General features: G+C 49.1%; 1 protein-coding gene across 9 annotated transcripts in view; it reads left to right on the top strand.

The window, feature by feature from the left end:
• PLCG1 (phospholipase C gamma 1) overlaps window positions 1–23279 on the top strand; it is an 84790-nt gene that overhangs the window by 32781 nt on the left and 28730 nt on the right. For 5 of the 9 annotated variants that reach the window (XM_067554392.1, XM_067554393.1, XM_067554391.1 and 2 more), the window contains 12 exons: window positions 164–257; window positions 1023–1070; window positions 12840–12924; window positions 14098–14181; window positions 15871–15893; window positions 16076–16144; window positions 17144–17216; window positions 18425–18526; window positions 19296–19414; window positions 20159–20244; window positions 21479–21599; window positions 22849–23017. In XM_067554392.1, coding sequence (XP_067410493.1) covers window positions 164–257; window positions 1023–1070; window positions 12840–12924; window positions 14098–14181; window positions 15871–15893; window positions 16076–16144; window positions 17144–17216; window positions 18425–18526; window positions 19296–19414; window positions 20159–20244; window positions 21479–21599; window positions 22849–23017 — 1073 coding nt within the window. Of the gene's footprint in view, window positions 1–163; window positions 258–1022; window positions 1071–12839; window positions 12925–14097; window positions 14182–15870; window positions 15894–16075; window positions 16145–17143; window positions 17217–18424; window positions 18527–19295; window positions 19415–20158; window positions 20245–21478; window positions 21600–22848; window positions 23018–23279 lie in introns of those variants that run through there. The other 4 variants (XM_067554396.1, XM_067554395.1, XM_067554394.1 and 1 more) reach the window with 2 other exon arrangements.

Below are 23279 nucleotides of genomic sequence, written 5' to 3'. Positions count from 1 at the left end.
GAGGGGTTGACGTGGATCTACCTTGAGGGGGTGATTAGGACTCTGGCCCAGAAGGATCCACTTCCTCCTGCCACGCGACAGCTGTGCCGGGGCTTCCTCCGTGTCAGCCAGGGTCAGTGCGCCTGTCTTGTTCCTTCACGTGCACTGCTCTCTATTTTCACAGCCACGTCTGAGGATGAAGTCAACATGTGGATCAGAGGGTTAAACTGGCTGGTGGTGGATACGCTAAAGGCCCCCACCCCTTTGCAAATCGAAAGGTAAGGCAAGCTTCATGGATGTGAGGGGCTAACGAAACCCAGGCAGGCAGCCGCTCTGTTGGCTTCCCCCTCACAGCTCTGCCTGGCTTGGCAGCCTTTGCTTTGTTCCCGTTTGTCCTCCAAGCCCTTCTCTGCCAACGCACTTCAGTCCTCACCCGCCTCCCTTTTTCTATGGCTCCAGACACCCTGGTCTGTGCCAAGACAGCTGTCTGTACTGTCCTGCAGCATCCCGGCAACCGCATACCACTCTGCCAAGGCATCCGAATCCTCACTGGCAGCAACGCCTCTTCAAGGCGCACGTTGGTGCTGAGGCACCTCAGCCAACCTGCAAATTGTGTGGGAGCTTCTGGGATAGGAGTAAGGAGCCACTTAGAACCTAGGCTGAGAGAATCCACCTCATTCCGCTTGTGAACTACACGGGGTTTGAGCCCAAGGCTCTCAAAGTAAAAGGTTTCATTGCGTTGACCTAGTGTGGTACGGAATGCTCCCCTGGCTCTGTGATTAGGATGAGCCTGATCCTGCTTGCCAGTAGGGGTGCTGGGTGCATTAAAAATGTGAGAACACAGACCCTTCGTAGGAAACTAACTTGCTGCACGGAGGTCTAGCTGGGCATTCTGATGGGAGTGGGGGCTTGACATGAAAGGGAACTGAGGACAATTCAGAACCTGACAGAATTAGGCCTGGAGAGCATGTTTCGATGTTGAGCAATCAAGATTTATGGAGTAAAACTACTGCGTGGGTGTCTGTGTGTTTGTTTCCTTGTAGGTGGCTACGCAAGCAGTTCTACTCACTGGATCGCAACCGAGAAGACAGGTAAATAGAGAGCAGCGCTTCTTTACACAGATTTTGGTATTTAGAAAAGTTGGATCCATTTTTACTCCAAGTCTCAAAATTCAAACAGCCTCGGATGCTCCTCCCTGGGCATGAACTGTGAAAGCATTTAAATAACCAGCATGTAACAGTGGCATTCTAGCACCTCCTGCTGGTGGTCTCCCTCCTTCTAAAGACCAAAACTAGGGGCTTGGCTACACGAACATTTAGTTTGTCAAGCTGGGGTGTAAATCTACCTTGCACTAGCCTTCTGTGCACTAGTTGTCCATGTGGATTCTGCTGACACACAATAACGGTTCCTTAGTGAGCTTTGATCTCCCCTGCTTTGCTGTGGGACTATATCAAAGCTCACTAAGAAACCGTGAATGCATCAGCAGGGTCCACAAGGACCATTAATTGCAAGGCAGGCTAGTGTGGGGTAGATTCACACCCTGGCGCGTCGTGAACGAAACGTTTGTGTAGACAGGCCCTAAAGCACAGCCTTGCAGCTCTTACTCAGGTGAGCAATTCTGCTGAAGTCCATGGGATTTGCTAACATGAGTGAAGCTGGCTCATCTGAGTTAGGCCTGTAGAATTTGTAACACTGATAGCATATGGGTTTAATGTATTGGTGTTTCCCTCTGCTTTTAAATGGCTTTGTCAGTTATAGCTGAAGTCCAAAGTGGGTAGGCTGGGGTGTTGGTTGTGTTTTTTGAAAGAGGTTTTTATACCCCGTTAGGAGTCCAATCTTTTCATGGTTATTTGAAATATTCCACGTAAGCCGTTTTTGTTTTCTGTTGTACCTTTCCCTGCGGTTAGGAATGCAAAACACCAGGGCTTTGGGGTCTCCTGGGAATCAGCGTGTGAAACCGACCCATGGAGTCTCAATTTTCTGTGCTCAATAAACAGCACGCCACAAATCTATATACAATAGCAACAGCCTGATCTGTGCTACAACCTTTTATTATTGTTACTCTCCCCTCCCACGCTCCTTACCCACCTGTCTTGTCTTGTGAGCTCTTTGGGGCATGAACTGTCTCATTTACTATGTGTTTGTGCTGGCCCCATCCTGGTTGGGGTCTCTTGGTGGGACACCCTCCTCCCTCTCCCCCTCCTGTGAGGTGAGTCGGTGTGAGCTGGTGCGTAGACCTGTCCACAAAGGTGAATTTCACCCAGTGAGAGGAGCTTTGCCCTCTGAACTCAGCCACTGCTGACATGAATTTAAATGAGTATGGTGTTCTCTGTCACCAGGACCTGCAGGTCACCAGCCTGCTCCTCTTAAGACAGCATTCTCTGCCACCTTTCATTTCTGGGGCATGGTTCTCCTGAGTGATGTTAACAGAGCACATTAACCTTTTGCTATTGATTTTTTTTTTTTAAAGTGCCTTTCCCCTAGAGATGTGAAACATTCATCCATTACTGCTGAATAGTGAGAGAAGCGGGTGTGGGGGGCATTGCGAAGTGTGTCCTCAGATTACAGTAAGAAACCTGGACTCCATCTGCCAAAGGGTTATATCTGCTCCGTTTATTTATCTAGGCATTAATGCCATGCTTATTGCCATGGTGACCAAGCACCTGATGGGATTAAATATTCCAAAGGATCTCCTGTTGGTCCTGTTCTGCGGGTTGTGTTGTATTGAGGGAAGGCCACCGAGTTCCACGTTCCGTCCTGAGACTTGTTATTCTAATCCCTGTGGCAAGCCATTTCCACGCTTTTGGCATAGCAGCCAAGAAACTTCTCTCCCACGCTTGTGAGCCTTACTTTTGGTCCGTGGCACTAGTGGCATGTCGCTGTCCTGAGGACGTCACAGGGGTGTTTGTGTCATGGTGGAGTGTCGTGGGCCATTTTCACGGAAGGCCTCGAATACCAGAACCAAACCATTGACTCTGCATTTAGTGGGAAACCAGTGGAATGAACAGGTCCCTTTGGGGCGTCCGTCATCCTCTGACGTTTCACATTCCCTGCTGATCTGTGCCCTGCCAGGGATGTGCCAGCTACCTCTGTCGTTATTGCCCACTCTCCCTTTTGCAATCTGTGAACCTATTTTTCAGCTGTTGCTCATTCTGACCCAGTGCTGGCTCTGGACAGAAATAGGCTTCTGAACTCAAGCAACTAAATCAAAGCTGGCCAAAATACAAGGCAGAGCATGTATGAAAGAGCGAAGAGATTGTTTCATGTTGCTTGGATCCCGATGGACCTGTGTCCACGTGTCATGGCTTGGTGAGAGTGTTTCCTTATGCATTCTGAATGTGGACTGGAGGGGCGATTAATACTGGTGGAGCAGAGAGGAACAGAAGTTTAGTCTTTAGTATATTCTATCAGTGCTAATGCACTTTATTGGGCCTCTGTAATTTACTTTTCTTAAATATTTTAAAACTCTGTTTTTCTGTTCCATTGCTCCTTGTGCAAGAGGCAGAGATGCCACTGACTGGCTCATTTAAAGTGAGGGCTAATCAGGTTTCTCTTCGTAAGCGATGGAAAAAGCCAAATTACCAGGCCCAGGCCTCCAAATCTAAATGCCAGCTAGACCTTTTGCATGAGTAGCTGGCCCTCTGTGTGTGAAAATTCAATGTCTGGGTGCTCAGCAGTTCCATCTGAAGATGCAAAACAGATGCAAAAGTGGAAGTACAGATTTGGAGGCCAGATTAAAAAGAGAGAGGAAAACATAGCCCTTATTTCAACGGGTCCAGTCACACACACAGCTTCTTTCGAGAGACCAGCAGATTAAATGGGGCATACAATTTAGATTTTGTGTACACACACGTGCACACCCCTGATCCCTCCCTCCACCCAGAAAACACCTGAACAGAACATAAATTCTTTCCATATCTAAAACCCAGAAGATACACTGCTGTCATTCTTTACATATATAATCTCTCTAGAGCATTTGAAATAAAGCGAAGAAAATAAACTTTTCCTTCAATGTTTGCCACCAGTGTCAGGCAGGTTCCTGAAGCTTTCAAGTGAAATTGACTGAAAGCAAAATGTGAAAGGGACAAGTCTCCTTTTGTTGTCCAAGTTGTGAGAGGTGCAAACTGTTAAGCCAAAAGCATAAGGAGTGAAAGTAAATGAGATTTTTAGTTCCTTCCGTTTTATAACGATCTAAAGTGCTTTCGATAAAACAGTTGCATTGGTTGTGGAGAGTTAAAAATTATGGGGTGAAATACTGGCCCCAGGGAGAGTTGTAACATGGATTTCAGCCAGGGTTTTGAAGCTGGAAATGGCTTTTTAAAAGGGAGCAGTGAACTGTGTTTTTTAAATAATGTTCTTTAAATATCAACAACCACAAGTCATCCATTGAAGCAAGTTCTTGAAAGCTGGAAAATAACACCCCCATCACCACCACTTGCTAGAGACCCCATCCTTCAAACAGGCGTGCATTTAGCCACCTTCAGGTGGATAGTCCTGTCAGCTTCAGAGGTACTACACTTGCCTGTGTTCAGGTAAGCAGGTGTGTAACCAACTAGGTGTGCAGGACCTAGTTTTATACCAACACTTTTAAAACCAATTGTGTGTATTTGATCCCCCTGCTCCTCCCTCAGACCTCTGTTCCAGGTTCTGTAGGACAAAACCCCCAAGTCTGGCCCATGGCGGGGGTGTGTGTGTGTGTGTGTGTGTGTGTGTGTGTGTGTGTGTGTGTGTGTGTGTGTGTGTGTGGGATACACACACAATGGCTGTTCAGAAGTTAATTGGTCACTGTTTTGGCGGGAGGGGTGAGAGGATGTTAGTTTTTTTTCCTAAATACAATCCAGAAAACAGCACTCTGTCTGGGGTTATGTAGAATTGCTTACCCTTTGGAGGTGAAATTAGCGTGTCAGGGACTTGTTGCTTACAGAGGAGGTTGGCATGGGTGTTTACATTTTTGCTGTGATTGCATCCATGTATAAATGCCTTAAAAAGCAGGTCAGCTTCTTTTCTATATATTGAGATTTAAAATAATAAAAAGACACCCAACCAAGGCTCTAGGCAACTTAACATGATCAAGAACTCAATAAATAAAATCCATATCCAAGCTGTTTCCTTCAGCAGTGAGGGAAAACCTCTGGACACCTCTGTCACTGGTGTTTTGGTTTTGTCCTTTTTTCCTCTTCTGTAATCGCAGCTGGGCTGACAGCTTCAGCGCTGCTAACACCCACGCCAGGTCTGTGCTGCAAACCCGCCTTCCTCTATTGTCGTCCGCGCCTGTTAACGTTCCACTGGAACGCTGGCATCTCAATAGCCTTGAAGAGGCAGCAGAATGTGCCGCTGAACCAACCACACACAAACCCAGCGTGGAAACGTCCTCCCTTGGTGAGAAGATGGTACCCTTGCGGGCTTCCCTTTCCCCATCAGTCACGTCCATCCTCCTCTTGGTCTAGGGTTAATCCTTTTCTGTTTTCCCTGCCATGTTGGAAAGCAGTAAAGTGGCAGACCCAGGGCTCTTGGCACACCCACTGAGGCCTGGAAATAATAAATGGGTAATTACTGGGTTCCATTTCCTGACCTAATCACTGAAGCCTGAGCCTCGAACTGCAGGCCCTTAAGACTGGTCATCTGTGAGCAGTGTCTCTGGAGTGTGGCTGGAAAGGGGTTTTAAGTGGATTATATCAATGCTTTCCTGTTATGCTACCAAGGGACTCTCTGCAGCCCCCTTCCTGGTGAGTAGGTCTGCACCTGTGTGTTACCAGGAGCACACATGTTCTCTGCAGACAGATCTTCATCTGAAACTGACTGGCTTGGGCTTTGTGAGTCAGCACTTGGGTGAGTGTAAATCTAGGAGAATTATTAGATGGGGGTTTTCCCTCTGAATGTCAGTCTGCTGTGGTTGCTGTGCATGGAGATTGTGTGGGCACATTAGCTAATTAGTGGGGGGACTGTTATGCAGTGAGCAGGCCAGGCTGGGTATCACATTTCCATCTCCTGAGCCGGTACATCTGCTTGCACTTTCACTGCCTCACTCCTGCCCTCTCTCTCTGCCTCGACTATCCATCACCCGCTCAGCGGATCTGCCCAAGAAACTGTGGGTGATGGATGGGCAGGACTGGCGTCTGTGGGGTGGCTGCTTCCTACTGCATCTGAAATAACAGTGCCTTGGGCTGCTGGGCCTCTCCAGCTGTAATCGGTGTGGCTCAAGTCATGCCCTTGGTGAGTAGAAGGGTGTCAAAGGCCCTGTGGGCCCCCCAGCTCAGGGAGGGCAGGGAGCGCGCCTCTGGCATCACTTTCCCCCTTTCCTTGCGGCCTGCGGAAGCCCTTTTGTGAGGCTGGGGGTCTTGTGAGTTTGTGAGGAGAAGGTCATTAGTCAGCATTAGCTGCAGGGCACACCCCCTCCATGCTGTTACTGCTCTTCCGTCTCCCATCCCTGCCAAGGGGAAGGTGCAGGGCAAGGTGCTGGGAATGTATCCTGGCACAGAACTGGGAGAGTTGTGGTGGGGACAGGCAGCCCTGGAGCCAGTGAGGTGGCAAGGATAGCATGGACCTCTTGTTGATCCCCAAGGCCTGCTGGCTTGGAGATTTGACCGTCCTGCCGTCTCTGCATACTCTGGGGGAATAATGCAAATGAAAGCTCCTGGAGTTCCCCATCCCTTCCACAGGCTTTTCCCAACATAGGAGACAGTCCGGGCCTGTGATTCTCAAGTGTCATGTGAGAGCTGAGAGTCTGAGTCTCACTGAACTGGGAGTCGCTTCCACATCCCGTTGGCTGCAGGAGTTGGGTGGGCAGGGGCCAGCAGTGGCTTCCAAACCCCCATGTTAAAGGGACACCCTTTGGAACCAGTTTGGCTGTCTGCAGGTGGGCTCAGACTTTTGACTCTTTTCCCAAAGCTGTTTGCCTTTGCTCCCAAGGCCCTGCCTAGGTTGATTTGCACGAGGATCTGAGCGCTAGAGCACCACGTGCATGTGTGATCAGTGACTAACCACTATTGCTATTGCCCGGGGGCGGGGCAGTGATGTGGCTAAGTATCATGTGAGACTGTCGTTACAGTGCCAGTTTATCATCCCTGACCTGTAGCCCGAGACAGCTGGGTTCTTCCCTGGGCTCTGAGAATGGCCTGCTTGGAGAATTAGAGTTTGTTGCATAGGCATGTGTGCTGGCTCCCAGCTGCCATGGATTATAGCGGGCTGCGATTCATGCTGAGCGTGCTGTCTCTTGTCCTCCCTCTCTCTCTCTCTCAGCTCTTTGGGAGTCTCTGGGTATGGAGAAGGACCCTCATGGCAGGGAGAACTTTCTGCCAGATTCTCCATTGGCATGATGCACAGTGGGGGAGTGTGAAATGTAGGTATAGAGTGGGGAAGGAATGGAAAGCAAACACATGTTGTCTGTTTCTCATGCATGCATCATGGAAAATGAGAGTGGGGAGGCTGGAAAAAGGCAGACGGTGCCAGTAAGAGCAAATATTTAAAGAGAGATGATGAGCTTGTCTCTGCCGCTGTCTGGTGGGTTTCAGATCTTATCTCTCTCCCAAGTAAGAGGGCTGTCTGGCTTCAGTGCTTGTGGCACAGGAATTGGATAAACTTTAGTCTTTCCCATGGGGATGTATTTATTGCATAGGAAAGTGAGGGCATAAGGGCCCTGGCTAGAGTCCAGCATGGTAGGAGCTGGAGCTCTGAAAGCTTCTCCAAAACGGCTCTGCTAATGTACCCTGCAGTCCTGTAACACCACCTGCTGTCCCAATCCCCACAGTGCTTCGCTGATGCATCTCTTTTGTGACCACAGCTCCTCTTGATGCTCCTGTCCTGCATGTCCAAACTCCTGTCTCTGCCCCTTCATCCTTAACTGCTGTGTCCCCTACTGTTCCAGTCCTGGGCCCCACAAATTTAGATCTGCCCCTCAGTCCTGACCCACTAAATCTCAGGCTTTTCCAGTTCTTCACCTCACTTCAGGAATGAAGTGGTGGCTTGTTGGGAGATAGAGACAAATAGCCTGGTTCTTGCTCTCAGGGGGCATGTCCCCTTGTGAACTGAAACCCTTGTCCCTAGAGGTAAAGGCTAATGCAATAGCCTGGTGTGCCATTGCTACCTATGGATAGGTTTTCTCTTGTAACCTCCCCATCCCACACATGCACCCCTTAATAAGCCCCAAGCCTCCCTCTAGCAGGACTTGAGGATCAGTACTGAATGTACAAAGTGCACCTCCTGTATTAGTGCTAATGGGGAGCAACAAGTCGGGACCCACCTTCCTTGTCTGTACTGTGATCTGATGGCTTCGGGTCATAGCTCTAGCGCGTGATAGCTGCTTTCTGGGACCTTCACCCTTAGGTGTCCTGCTGACTGTTGGTGATGGTCCCATTCTTCCTCTTCCTCCTGATGTTCTGAATGAGGCCAGCTGACTTTCCCTGTATCTTGGACCTGGGATGCAACACGCATGTGATGGAAGGTGGGCAGCGAGTTCCCAGCAAGAGAGCTGTGATGCTTCTGCAGGAAGCTCTGAAAGGAAAGTCACTTCCTGGCTGTAGCAATGTGGTTCAACGCTGAGCTGTTGGCAAGGGCTCCCCTTGCACAGGCGGTACCCTGCTTGGCAGAGGGTGGACAGGAGGCGAGGAGATGGATGAGTGCCTTTGCCTTGCTCAATAATGTCCCCTATGGCCACTTTAACGATCTGCATCCACAGTCTCCGAAGGGTATCCTGACTAGACCTTGGCCACCGTGCAGAGCTTCAAAGATGGAGAGCTGTGAAACACTGGGGATTCGCAGACGGGAGGACCCGCTGCTTCCACAGAGGGGATGGCAGGGAAGATAAAAGCAGCTGACACACAAATGATGGGGTGATGACATAGGAACTATCTCCCTGGCCCTCCCCATTTTCTCTCCCCCCATGGCTCCTCTATTGTGATTCATTTCCTGTGGCTGATCCTAAAATAGAAATCGCATGTGGCACTCACCCAGCACTGTGCATGCTTCATCCTCCAGCGTCTGGCATTGTGCTCCCTTGGAATCCCTTCCCCGCCTGCCCCCATGCTACCCCGTTGGATGCCCGCTGAATCCAGCCTCCTGAGGCCCTGGCAGCTGTGTTCTGTGCATGTGTGCATGCCTACTCTGGATTGCACAAGACCCTGTAGAACTCCATGAATGTGTTGTGACCCTTCCGTGCCCAGGGTAGATTCCTGAAAATGCCAAGGTCAGGGCAGGCTGCAAAAGGAGAGCAGATTCTCCCAGCACTGGTGGATGGCACTGAAGCCAGATTTCCCAACCAGCCACAAACTGTGCTTTTGATTCCCCATGCTGGTTATCAAGAAGCCAGTATACAATTACACACAGCCCCCTTTACTGCATTTCAGTCTCTGGCTCCCAATCAGCCACTTGGTCCAGTGAAGAGACCAGTTATTTAAACTCTATGCTGCTTACTAAAAAGGTTCCCTCTGACCCCAAAGGGTCAGCCACAGTACCAGATCAATATAAGTTTGGATCTTACCCAAAATACCACGCTGCCAGCCAATCCTTTAGTAACTAACACTAAAGGTTTATTATAAAAAGAAAGGAACAAACAATAAGAGATGTTAAAGGAATAAAGCAATCAGATACATACAAATGATTTGAAAGTCCATATACATCAGGTTTCTAGAAGAACTGTGGAGTTTGCAGGCTTGTATAGTCCTCTGGTATACATCCAGTAGCTAGATGGGCCTCAATCCTTTGTTTCACAGCTTCAGTTGCAGATGTCTTGATTCAGAGGTAGGTTGGTAGCTGAAGTTGAATCCCGACTGAAGAACAAAATGGATTCCCAGGCCTTTGCGTTCTATACCCTCTGGCCCTTCCCATACTGTTTGTGGAATTTTACAGGAACAAAATGGAGTTCAGAGTCACATGAGCAAGTCCTGGTGACTCATCAGGTGTACCTCCTGGCTTTTCCCGCTGGACCCCTTGCATCTGTGGATGTCTCAATGGGCCATTCAGCAGGCTATTGTGCTGCCGCCACCTTGTCTAGGGTGTGTCTCATACAGCACAATTTGAAATACAGCTATATCAAATATATCCATAACTTCCATTACACATATAACACATGAACATAAGTATTATCATCTTACTTAGCATATTATAGCCTTTCTAACAGTACCTGACATGGCATATCTTACATAAATTATTATGATTTTGACATACTGATGTCACATAATATAATAAATTCCCCCTCTTCCCCACCCCAATCCAGCCAGCGTGATACCCCCAATGTGAGACTGGTGTAGAAGGGAGTAATCAGAGCTCCTGAATACACCTCAAGGGCCCCCCTGATCCAGCCAGCGTGACGTGTTATTTCTCCATTGTAAGAGATTAAACCATCTTTATCTCACACTCTTTCCAGAGGAAGCTGTTTGTGTGCCATTAGGGCCACCTGCTTCCTGGTAGGGGAGGTAACATTATTGATCTAGCGTTCTGGATGGCTCTGCGTCACTGGCTCTGCGGTTTATTTGGCTGCTTGAAGAGGGAGGGGAGGCAGGCTAGGGCCGGGTGTTGGGCCTGCTGCCTTTTTCTGCAGAATGATCTGACTCTAGCTCTCTGTCCTGTGAACAGAAGCATGTCCTCCCTGCTGTGTGGATGACTCCCAGATTAGCATCACTTTGGTGCTGGTGCAGAAGAATACTTGCAAACGAGACACCCAGGCTTCCCTTCTGGGATCCTTGCAGACACGAGCGGTCTCTGTGCACCGCTGCTCTGTGCAGACACACGCCCGGTCTCCCCCCACAAACAGGCAGGGTCTCCTTGCTAGTAGTGTCATCACACGCAGCAGTAAAATGGTACCAAGCTGTTTTCTGGCTGTTCTTGCTTGTGCTGTTCACGATGCCCGCTTGTGTCTCTCTCTCTAGGGCTGCCACCCCTGCTAGTCTCTTCCCTCTTGGGGATCACCCTTATTTCAGTGAGAGGTTTGATTCACTGCATCGTGACTTTGCATCTCCTGAAGGACAACTTTTTTTTTCTCTATTTGACTGAAGCACGTAGGTTGTTCCTGGAATAATTGCATGGGTAATTGTAGGCCAGCCCTGCAAGCCCTTCCCTGTGTGGACTTATGTTGACCTTGGTGGGAGCATGGTGCATGGCTGGCTTACTGATGCCACACCTGCCTGTTGGTACATGTTCTGGGTTCGTAGGCCCAAGCCTTCCCAACCCCATTTCATAGGGCTGTTTCCTTCCATTCTCAGCCAGCCTAGTTCTTAGTCTCTGTTAGGCACCAGGCAAAGCGTGCCACTGCCCCCGTCAGAATCTGACGACATGGTGATCCAAACTGAAGAGACCATAACCTGCTGTCCTGTACTGTTACCCTGGTAGTCCCTTATGCACATTGAACATGAGATGAAATTTAATAGTGTAAGGTCATGCACTTAGGGACTAAGAACAAGAATTTTTGCTATAACCTTGGGACTTATCAATTGGAAGCGATGGAGGAGGAGAAAGCTTGGTGTATTGGTCAATCACAGGATGACTATGAGCCTACATTTGACTATGAGACTATGTGACACATTTACGACCCTGGAGTGCATCAGGTGAGGTATTCCAGTAGAAATAGGGACGCGTTAATACCCTTGTACAAAGCAGTGGTGAGACCTCGTTTGGAATACTGTCTACAATTCTGGTTTCATGTGTTTAAGAAAGATGAATTCAAACTGGACGGGCACAGAGAAGGGCTACTAGGATGATCAGAAGATTGGCAAACCTACCATAGGAGAGGGAGACTTAAGTAGCTTGGCTTCTTGAGCCTGACAAAACGAAGGCTGAGGGGAGATATGGTTGCTCTCTATAAAAACATCAGAGAGAGAAACACCAGGGAGGGGGAGGAGCTGTTTAAGGGCCAATGTTGGCACAAGAACAAATGGATATAAATTGGCCGTCCGCTAATTTCAAGCCTACGCTTGTTGGAGGTTTCCAGCCGTTGGAGGAGTGAAGTTCTGCCAACAGCCTTCCAAGGGGAGCAGTGGGGGCAAAAAAGCCTAACTTGTTTCAAATCTGAGCTTGATAACTTTATGCAAAGGGGTGGTATGATGAGGTTGCCTACAATGGCGCATGGCCTGTCCGTGGTTGCTATTAGCAATTATCTCCAGTGGCCAGACGTGGGACGCGATTAGGGGAGGGTTCTGATTTACCATAGAGAATTCTTTTCCAGGTGTCTGGCTGGTGGGTCTTACCCACATGCTCTAGGACTAACTGATTGCCATATTTGGGATCACGAGGGAATTTTCCCGCAGGTCAGATTGTCGGAGACCCTGGGAGTTATTCACCTTCCTCTGCAGCATGGGGCACAGGTCACTTGCCGGTTTGAGCTTGAGTAAATGGGGAGGGTCTCTGTAACTTGACGTCTTTAAATCAAGATTTGAGGACTTCAGTAAGTCAGTTAGAGGTTATGGGCCTATTACAGGACTGTCTGGGTGAGGTTCTGCAGCCTGCGAGGTGCAGGAGGTCAGGTTAGATGATCTTGTTGGTCCCTTCTGGCCTTCAAGTCTCTGAGTAGCTCCAGGCAATTCACATCTAGAGAACAACACAGCCTCCTGAATTGATCTATTCAGTACACCATAGCCCCTTTCCAGCTTTAGGCGCTCTGCACTGTGTGAGCGTGAAGGCTTGTATGGTTGAGGATCTCCTCTTTAATCTATCCTGAGGACCGTCCCTGGCTTCCTACCAGGCAGGGCTAGATGCCCATCTGTTCTGTGTTTGATTGATGCCAGCTTGGAGTATTTTGGATGCTTACTTCTCCTTGCTCCCCTCTGGAAATGTTCTGCTTTATGGGAAGAGCACCGAGGTTTTGGGTTCTTAGTTGCATTAAAGCAGAGTTTCTAACTGCGTTTGTTCTCCTCCTTCCTCTGCTGAGCTAGGATTTCAGCTAAGGATTTGAAAAACATGCTGTCCCAGGTCAACTATCGAGTCCCAAACATGAGGTTCCTGCGGGAGAGATTAACGGTGAGCGCTCGGGCTTTACCCTGATGGGCCACAATCCCTCTCTCCATTCCCTCTCTAAACCCAAGGATCCAGAGACTGGTGTGTAGCAAGGCGATAAAGGGTCTCTTACCTTGCTACGCACCGGTCTCTGGACCTGTGGCAGTCTTCTGCCTGGTTTTAAACAAGAAGTACCTGTGACTCTAATGCTGTGCATTTCGGTGTGCCGGGCTTCACAGCTTCTTCCTACCCTCTTGTATTGGATGAATTGGTGCCAAAACCTGGTTCATGCCACTCCCTGGCCCCTATGTGGCCAGCTCGATTTTCTGTCTGACCCTTTTTATGCCCCTCCTCAGCAGCTTGTGTTTATTCCTCTCTGATCTTTCCCGTGTTGTGTGGCCCCTGCTCCCCAAGATGCTCAGAGGTGGGGTGCACATTGCTGGCTCCGTACCACCTGTCGCACGTCCTGTCCTGGCTGAACTGAGCACTGTGGGAGGAGAGAAGTTCGGGCCAGCAGGCGCTGCCTGACCCTACAGCCTTGTGCAAATAATGAGCTGATCCTGCAGCTGGCTGCGTTGGGTCACCATGGAACCAAGGATGGCTGGGTTGTGGGCAGCTTGCAGACATGCTGAGTTAGTGGGGGCAGGGATGATGGCGCTCTAGCCACTCCAGCTCCATGGCCACTGAGACCCTCCAGGCTGACTAGCAGGCTGGTTTATACTCTGCCACCTGAGGCTCGTAAAGCACCCGCCCCGTTTTGTAGCCGGGAGAGCTGGGACATAGAGAGGTGAAAGTGACTCACCTGCAGTTGCAAGGAGACAGTGGCGGAGATGGGGAATAGAACCCAGGAGTTCTGCGATCTCAGCCCCCGTCTAGTCACGAGATAACCCTGCTTTTCAATGCGTGGCTGATGCGTGAAGACTCCTTTTGTTTCTCACTCACCAGGACCTGGCTGGGGTTTGAATTTCCTATGAAAACTGCTGCCCCCTGCCCTGTCATCTCCTACCCAGGAGCAGCAGTGCAGAGTAGGTTGCGTAGTGTGCTGAACTCTCAGTGTTGGTCTTGCCCTCCCTGCGGGGACCTCATGCTTCTGCGGAAAATCCCATTGGGGGGGGAGGAGGAGGGGCTGTCCAGGCCACCATTTGGTCTCTCCTGTGATCACGGCTGCTGTAATATTTCTGCTCCTCTTGGCTTCAGGATGTGGATCAGAGGAACGGGGATATAACGTACAGCCAGTTCGCCCAGCTTTACCGGAGCCTGATGTATGATGCCCAGAAACCGGTGAGATGGTTCAAGTTCTCTGTACCAGGGCAGAGGAGGGGAGGGACAGAAATGTGCTAGCTGGGAGAGGAGATGGTTTGGAGTGACCTGATAAAGGGAGTTTGGGTATTGGCATTTCTGTCACTTCACAGAAACTCATGAACTCCTCTGCCTCTCTTCCCTCCCTCTTTGCACTCGTCTGCCTAGGACGTGTCTGTCCCGCGCGCTCCCACCCTGGTCTCCCTCTCTCCTTCGCTATGGGAGCATCCCCTTGCTTACCCTCGCCTTGCATCCTCTTTCTTCCCCTGGCCACAGCTACAACCACCTGTGCGGGGCAAGGGAATGTGTCCGCTCCAGTGCCTAACGACCCCTCATTGGGCCTGCAGGGTTCATGCATTTGCACTGTTGCTCCCTCCTCCCTAACTTGATTTAACATGGTTGCCCCTCCTGCCGCCTTCCCCTATGCACTAGCTACAGCGCGAGGCGGGCTGCAACGAGCACAGAGCCCCTGGAGGCTGGGATTCTAGCCCATCTCCAGGTACAGGGAAAGCAACACAGGTAATGGAAAGGGGAGTGTGCACATTTGGTGGCTAGCTGGCAGTGACTCCCCTCCCCCCACTTTGAGCACTGTGTGTGTGGGATTGCCGTGGATTGCCAGACAATCGGCAAATCTGGCATCAGTGAATCAAATGTTTCATGGTGTAGCCTTCACCAGCTACACAACTAGGTTATTCCCTTGAGGCTATTAACCAAAGCAATGTGTCCAGAGCACTGGGCTTGGTCTTCTTTTGGAAATTCCGTCATCCTCCAACCAAGTTTTTCTCCCAGGGGCTCCATTCAAATAACAGCATGATCAGACCCATCCCCGTCCCTTCCAAAGCTTGAGACTGAGAACTTTTGTGTGGTTAGCATGTAGGATCCTGATCTCTCTCCTGCTGATGAGATCGGAGCATTGTGGGCTAGTCCTTTGGCCTTAGCTGTGTTGGAAGGAAGTTTAACAAAGCGGGGCAGGTCCTGTTGAAAGGTGGTGTCCAGTGGCCCCACTTAATCATTGCACTTGGTTCCAGCGGTGGGATGGAGCAAGGAAGACCATTGTTCTGCCAGACATCTCCTAAGATGGAGGGGCAGTGTAGTGAGGGCCATCACTCCTGGAGTGCCCCTGGCAGCCTGGTGCAGCATTGCATTTGTATGTCTGCCTCAGTTTCCCTTAGTGGGTTTCAACAAGTCCGATGAGGTTTATGTATGTTGAACAGTGCCCCTTCAGGGGTCTAGTTTTTTAACCCAAAGGTGGCACGTTATACAAATTGGCTTCCACCCCAGCATCTCTAGCTGGAGGGGGGAGGGGCTGAGTTGACCTTCATCCATCAACTCTTGTGTCCAGCTCCCTTATCAGCAAGGTCCCCTTGGCCTGGGAGCCTCCTCTGGAGCTAGGACCTCTTGTCATCAGCTAAAGAAGGCTCTTTCCTTTTGGGTCAAGGTCCCCACAGAGATCAGGGACCTTTTTGTCTTGAGTAGCTCTGCTTAGCACAGGCTTTAATCTGAAGAACTGTTGACCTGAGTTCAACTGGGAAAGGTCAGCCAAGGATCCAAGGTTCCAGGGCCATGCGGGGACCCACAGTGTTATCCCTGCTGCATTCGAGGGCTAGTCTTGCAAAGAAGCTATGTCCGTAGAAATGGAAAGGCTGACGTGTACGTTTTCTTCTGTTGCAGATAGACCTCCCATTCCTGGAAAGGTAAATGCCTCTCTCACTTTGGGGGGGTAGGGAGGGGAAGGCTATTTCCTTACACTTTAAGCGTGCATGGGTGTCGTCGGCAGCTGTGCATGGGAGCATGAGCCACGCTGTGCACGCTTTGCTCATCAGAGAGGGTTCTGCTCGTGCTTAATGCATGTCCTAAACCAGCGTCTCTGTTGTAGAACCGCCTGGCTCCGGAGATTAGTAATGGAGCCTCTCGCCTCTAGCTCACCAGACAAAATCCAGCCCAGGTCAGTAGCGACCGGACATTGTCACCGTCTGATGGCTGTTTGTTTGGTCTGTGTGAAAAAAGTTTGGTCCTGATCCAGTTCCTAGGGGACGACAGCCCGCCGCTCAAAAACTGACCCCACAATTGGCACTGACTTGACGCAGCGCTGACAGTCTCATCAGAGAAGCCAAGGACTGTGTGGGCCATTGGGAACGAACGCCCCTCGGACCCCTAGAGTTTGTCCCATCTCCCCGTGGTGCTCGAGGTGCATTGGCAAACGAGGCCCTCACTTGCCTATGGGCATCTGTGCTGTGGTTAAGCGGAGGCTCAGTGCAAATGTGGAGATGAAAAGATCTATTAGCTCAGCTGGTCGCTCTCCCGGGAACCAGTGTAGGATTTCTAGTGTCTGGTTCTGCTAATCCCACATGCTGTTCTGATACCGCTAGTATGTTTCACTCAGAGGAAGTTCTTGATAGTCAGCCAAAATTTTTCTCGACTACATCACGTCACCCTTCATTCTGTCTCCCTGCTTTGTTAAACAGTTCCTCTCCCTCCTGGATGTTTATATCCTTCAGATATTTGTAGGCTTTTACAATGCCTTATCCTTCATTATCCCTTAGCCATGCTCTTTTAATCTTTTCTTACAAGTCAATCCCTCGGGCTCCCTGGTTATTTTTGTGCTCTTCTCTGGTCTGCCTCTCTCTTGATTATGTATTTCTGGGAACATGGTGCCCCCAGGCCAATGCAGGCGCACTTAGCTCAGGCTGTGGAGAAAAGTTCTCGTCTCTTTGCTCCCTGGCATGATTCTTTTGTGTGTGCACCACCAAAAGTGTCTGTCTGTCTCTGTCTCTTCTTGGTGCTGGGGGAGGTGGGGTTTTGCTGTGTTGCTCTGGGGGATGTTGTGTGTTACTTGCATGTGCCATCCTGGTCGGTAATGGCTTCCTGTCTCCTAGAGATCCCAGAGGCTATTTAGCGAAGCAATGAGATTGGTGATTGTGGTTTCTCTGTGTCCTTCTTCCAGGTGTGGGGAGAGATTTGAGCACTCCAAGGTGTCCCTGCTTGAGTTCCAGAAGTTCTTACTGGAATACCAGATGGTGAGCTCAACAAAGGGCAAGTGAGAGAGGAGAAAGGGGACTCAACTATCCTCTAATGTGGGCCATTTGTAGGGAGCCAGTGTCCAAAGGATGACTTGGATCTGGTAGTTCTGAGTGCTTGGCTAACGGAGTGCCCTGCCCATGAGGAGGCCTGGGAGCACAGGAACAGCAGGCTGGCCATCTTAAGAAGGCGTCTCATTCGATCATCCTTATCTGGAAGGAGGCTGCGGGCAGGAGCAGGGGAAAATAGTAGGGGGAGATCCCAGACAAGGATCCCAGGAGTATAGAGGTTCCAAGAAGTGGGTTTGGTCTAGTCCCTTAGGTCATGACTGTAAGATCAGTCAAAAGGGTTAAGGTAGCAGAAACACCCCTTGTCTCTACTTGTCCACTCAGGAGAGTGGTTCTGACTGCCAGCGGATTCTGAAAGGCAATTGGTGGATTTTATTGCTGTCTTTTCTTTTTAAGGGGCATCTTCTAAAGCATTAAGCTAACGCACGTGCTGTGTATTTTGCAGACTCTGCAAACTCTATCTAGGTTCATAAATGGTACCCACCACTATACTATTGGCCTCATTAATGCAATCATGCAAATTAAACTTCACACTCCTGGGTCCCCGGCAGTAAGAGCACACACTGGAGAACCTGGCAGTAACCATGTGCCTGCATTGTTGATGCAGGTCGTAACTGCAGTGAGATTACTTAACACTTCATAGCATGGAGCTTCTGCCTCACAGTGACTCCTGTGTGCCTCTCTGGCTGCTGCTCTACAGCCAGCACTTAACGAACGAGCAGAGCCCTGGTCACCCTGGCTGACCTAATGGTGTGCCAGGAGAGAAATTGACAAAAGGGAACCAGGTTGGCTTCTGTTGACCTAGGCCATGGTTGTGGAGGGAGGTGTATCCGGGGGGGGTGTTTCAGTAACACAGGACAGCATGAGCAGAGAGAAATCTATCTGAAAGCACAAAACTCATAAGATCTGATTAACAGTGGAGAGGATTTCTTAAGTTGAGTTCACTGTTGGTTTATTATTAGTTTACTTGATTCGTATTAACAATTAAATTCCTCCTCTTGGGTCCTCTTTCCTTGGAGATCCCTTTTTAATTTATATTAGCAAATTAAATTAACACAGTGTGCCCTTTAATTGGAAGCTTCTGAAAATGTTAATTTTCCAGAAAGCAAAACTCTTCCTCCTCCTCCCTGTGTTTGCAGGAACTCTGGGCTACAGACACCAACCAGGTTCTGGAGTTCATGTTTAACTTTCTGAGAGACCCGCTGAGAGAAATTGAAGAGCCTTATTTCTTTCTGGATGAGGTGAGACTCAAAAACTGGGTGTCTGGGGGGTGGAGGTGAGGTCGAGGTTGGCTAAGAATAAGGTCTGGGGCAGCTCGGTCAGTTGATCTAGTGTGTTTCATAGGATGTGTGCTGTTTTGGTATGGCTTCACCTCTACCATGTGTAGTACCGCTTGAAGGGACCAGGTCTCCCTTAAATAGCATTGTTGCATGTGATCATCCCGATTAATAGCTAGCAGTGAATTGTCACCACGTTGCACAAGAGGATTTAAATACCTCAACTCTCTGTGATTGGGACAAAAACATTGGGCTTCTAATCTCTACACCAGAATGCTCCATGGTGCTGTCTAGTTGTGCTGATCGGGTGGGGTTAAGGAGACCTCTTGGGTTAGGGAACTGTTTTTTTAATTGAATGATTTGGTGATTATTAATAATTATCATGCCAAGTAGTATAGTCTATTAGTTGATAGAGATTAAATAAGGTGGAATGTCCCTTGCTGTATATAAAAATATTTCAAGTCACGGGATGTTGGCACCTTAAATAACCAGCTCCCATCCCAGTCTGCCCATTGACTTCAATGGGGCTGGATCAGGCCCTTAATCGGTTTGCACCCATTGGCTTCACTGGGGCTGGATGCAGCCCACACTGCATTTAGGAAACATCCTCGTCCTTGTGGCTGTGTGTAGTGAAGGTGGGGATGATCTGGCTTGCATCTGCCTCTGTGTCAATTAAAACCAACGAAGTAAAACCCTTCTAACCATTGATGCCTTTTTGTTTCTTCTCGGGCAGATTCTCACCTTCCTCTTCTCCAAAGAGAACAGTGTCTGGAACTCGCAGCTGGACATGGTGTGCGCTGAGAACATGAACAATCCCCTGTCCCATTACTGGATCTCCTCCTCACATAACACGTAAGGACTGAGGAAAGGTCTCTCTCCCCAGCTCTCATGCTCCCACCCTTGCGTCCCGCTCCATTATGCAGCATTGATATTCTCCCTTTTGTGCCGACTCTTATGGCACGACAATTCCCCAGGCATTTTGTTCTGTGGCCCTGTTCATCAGCGAGATCTCCCCCATCCTCCCCACAGCTTGATTCTGACGGTCTTTTGTTCTGTGCATGGTCAGAGTAACCTCTGCGCTAGCTGCAGTCTGAGAGCCTGGCCTGTCATCCTACTATTTTGTTTCCAATTGACATTATCAATCTCCCCCACTCTCCTGAGGGTTATAAGAAAAAGCCTGGAAGGGTGAGATCAATGTCTATTGTGTGGAAAATGCTCTTAGAAACATGGAAACTGAACAAGCAAATACTGCTGGTGCTTTGTGCTTCTCATGGAGCAGATGGCAAGATGGGTTTGCTTCCCTGTCTATTCACAGTCACAGGTGCCATGGGCAGGAAAGGGCACAGCTCGGTGGATTGAGTTTGGAGCCCAGCAGGGCTTGGGGTGGGTGTATCTGAACCGTTCCTCTGGGTAGCATGAGATACAGGATGGACAGAAGAGGAGGACGGTGTCTCTGTCGTGTTCTAGGAGCATCAAGGCAGATTGTGGCTTGCACCAGTCCTGCTCGCTCCTGTGATGGCCCATGCAGAGCTCTCTCGATGTTCCCTTTCATAGCAAATTATTTTCTTTTGATGGTGAATTTCTTTTGCATGGAAGGTACCTGACGGGGGATCAGTTCTCCAGCGAGTCCTCATTGGAAGCCTACGCTCGCTGCCTGCGCATGGGATGCCGCTGCATTGAGTGTGAGTATTTAGCTGGGACTGAATCCTGTTCTTCAGCAATGGCAATGAATTTTGTGGTGCCCTCGTCTGAGGCTCTTGGTTCCTTTCGTGGGTTGGGGGCCTGCAGTGCCGTGAGCTAGTCAGCGCCTTGAGGAAGAGTGTGTCCTGGAGCTGTCCCGTGAGCCGTTTTTGGAGGGCATGGCCCCATCTTTCTAGCCTGTACCATGCTGTGCCTGGCCAGCGGGTGGTCACAGCTGCCCCTCCGCTCTCTGGGGGCCAAATAGCAGTGATGGAGGTAGAGCTGCCACCCATTTGACCCTTGTCCCATTGTCACATCACCACAGCCTGGCACTTTGGGGCAGGTTTTTAAAAAGTATTTGGATTCCTAACTCCCCTTGGCAATCAGTGGGAGTTAGGCACCTTCCTACCTTTAACAAACTGGCCTTTCATCGCTTCACATGCTTATGCGGCATTACAAGAGGCAGCCTGCTGCAGAGGTTAAGGAGAGTGGGAGCCTGCGGGCAGAGTTCATTAAAAAAATCCAATTTTATTTCCACGACCAATTTTAATGAAACTGTTTCTTTTGGAATTTTTCATTTTTATTTTTTAAATTGAAGAAAATTCTAAATGAAACAATTTTTATTTAGGATCTTGTTTGTCAGCGAATAGAAAATTTAGTGACAATTTAACTGTTCTCATGGAATATATTTTGATTTCAACCAAACCATTTTTTAACTAAGAGAGCTTCAGTCGAAAAATTTCAGCCGGTTCCATCAGCAGACTTGTAGCCTAATCTTCCTCCAACACCAACTGGCTGTGTGAGCTGGGGCAAATCACATCACAGCTCCATGCCTCAGTTTCCCCCTCTGTAAGATGAAGAGATTCACTTTCCCGGTTGTTATGAGACTCCGTCCATGGAAGCAGAGTGCTATGAGATCCTTGTGTGGAAGGTTACACTGAAGTGCTGGTAGCACTGTTATTGTCACATTGTGCCGCATTTTGATACTCTTACAACGCCCAGCATAATGCTATGGTTTCATGTGCCCTTGCACTGAAAGGGTTAAGGAGACTTAGTTTGTTGGACTGTCTTGTACTTGATAAAGTATTTTTTTCACAGGAAGATCCTTGATTTTTCACTTCTCTCCTTTTCCCATCCAATGTGGATTTCTCCTGCAGAGCTAGCTAACCCATTTCGTGTTGACGTCCTGTTTGCGTTAGTGGGTTTGGTTAAGTTTCCCATTGGGTTCTGTTTTAGTGGATTGCTGGGACGGCCCTGATGGGATGCCTGTGATTTACCATGGACACACCTTAACCACCAAAATCAAATTCTGTGATGTCTTGGTCACCATCAAGGAAAACGCCTTTGTGACCTCTGAGTAAGTAGAACAGGTGTAGAAAAGGCAGAGAATCCTCATGGGTCTGATGCTGATTCAGCTGGGAGTGAAACTCTCCTTTGTGCAAAGGGGACACACACCTGAAGCCTCCAAGCAGGGATTAAATGGGAGTGAAGTGGGCCATGTAGGCCTTTTGCTTGCCCCCTCTGCCCAGTGATGGATTTCACCTGTAAAGACCTGTCCTCTTTTGGTCAAGGTCTTGAGAGTTCTGCCCCTGGCTCTCCTATTGGCTCACTGCGTGACACTGAGTGTGATATTTATGCCTACATTTTCACGTGTCCATTAATTTTGGGAGCCCGGCTGGAGACACTTTTGGTCCAGATACTCAGAGGAGCTGCGTGCCCCCAGCCCTGGCTGTAGTCCATAGGATCTGTAAGTGCTTGGCACACTCTAAATCTGGCTGTGGATGGGTAGGGGTGTCTCAGCTGGACACCCAGAATTAGTAACACTTCTGAAAATGTAGAGCCTAACCTCTCTCTGGGTTTGAACTTGGTGATTCTACTTTATGTCTGTCTTGTGTCCTTGTTGATAAATATGCCTAACTGTGCAGGGACCAGATGTAATTTCTCTGGCATCCTGGGATTTTCTGGGACAAGTGATGCTCATAGCCTTAGTTAGTATCCTCAAATACTGCAACCAAGGGCTTAGTCTCCTCTTGGGACTCGCATACAACTTCATTCCATGCTGGTTTTTATATGAACCTCATGCACACATGGATGGCACACCGGTGAACAGATACTGAAGTTCTTCTTGCTAAACTGGTACAGCAACAAAGGGACGATGTCTGACAATGGACTCCTGGCCTACTGATGGCACAGATGTGATCACTTATCCACAGGGACGCCATGGTCAGCAGGAGGCACCAAAGTGCTTTATATTATTGTAGTTCTGTATTATCAATTCATACGCCGTATATGCAGCAGGTTTGGTTCCTACATGGAAAGCATTGTCCTTCTCTGTATTGATGGGAGGCAAATTTGTATTAAGTTAAACTAACCTGGGCAGCAGTCTGCTGTTTTTTGATAGGCATCTCTGTTCACACTCTCTTGGGCCAATCCTGACTTGGAATTTACAGACAGATTCTACTGAGAGAGAGAAACAACGGGAGGGACATTAATTCCAAAACTGTGTGGCTGGACCAGGAGGCAGGTTTAACGTATGCAGTTACCCTCCCCCAGACACCGCTCTGGTATGTAACCCCTTCATTCCCTCCTGCTTCTCCACCTGCCAGATATCCCGTCATTCTATCCATTGAAGATCATTGTAGTATTGCCCAGCAGAGGAACATGGCTCAGACTTTTAAGAAGGTTTTTGGAGACATGCTCTTGACGAAGCCGGTGGATATATCTGCTGATGGGCTTCCCTCGCCCAACCAGCTGAAGAGGAAGATTCTCATTAAGGTGAGATTCCTCTCATGGCTGGTGTCTCAAATTCAAAGGAAACTACGGGGTAGGGTTGGGAACAATGGAAAGCTCATCTAGTCACTGGGGCTCATCAGTGGATTTGAACCATTAAGAGACAGTGCCTGTTGGTTTTGTGTGGGCCCATTTCCCAAAAAGGTTGGATTAGGTTAATTTTTCCTAGAGGTGCAAGAAAAGGTCAGATCTGGATCCAAATACTAATTTCCCTAGAGTTCAGGGCGGTTTAGATTTCAGGATCCAT

The sequence above is a fragment of the Emydura macquarii genome, unplaced genomic scaffold (genome assembly GCF_026122565.2).
Source record: "Emydura macquarii macquarii isolate MOO-44397 ecotype Brisbane River unplaced genomic scaffold, CSIRO-AGI_Emac_v2 contig_1483, whole genome shotgun sequence".
Lineage (NCBI taxonomy): Eukaryota > Metazoa > Chordata > Testudines > Chelidae > Emydura > Emydura macquarii.
This window is presented reverse-complemented; position numbering and strand designations above follow the sequence as displayed.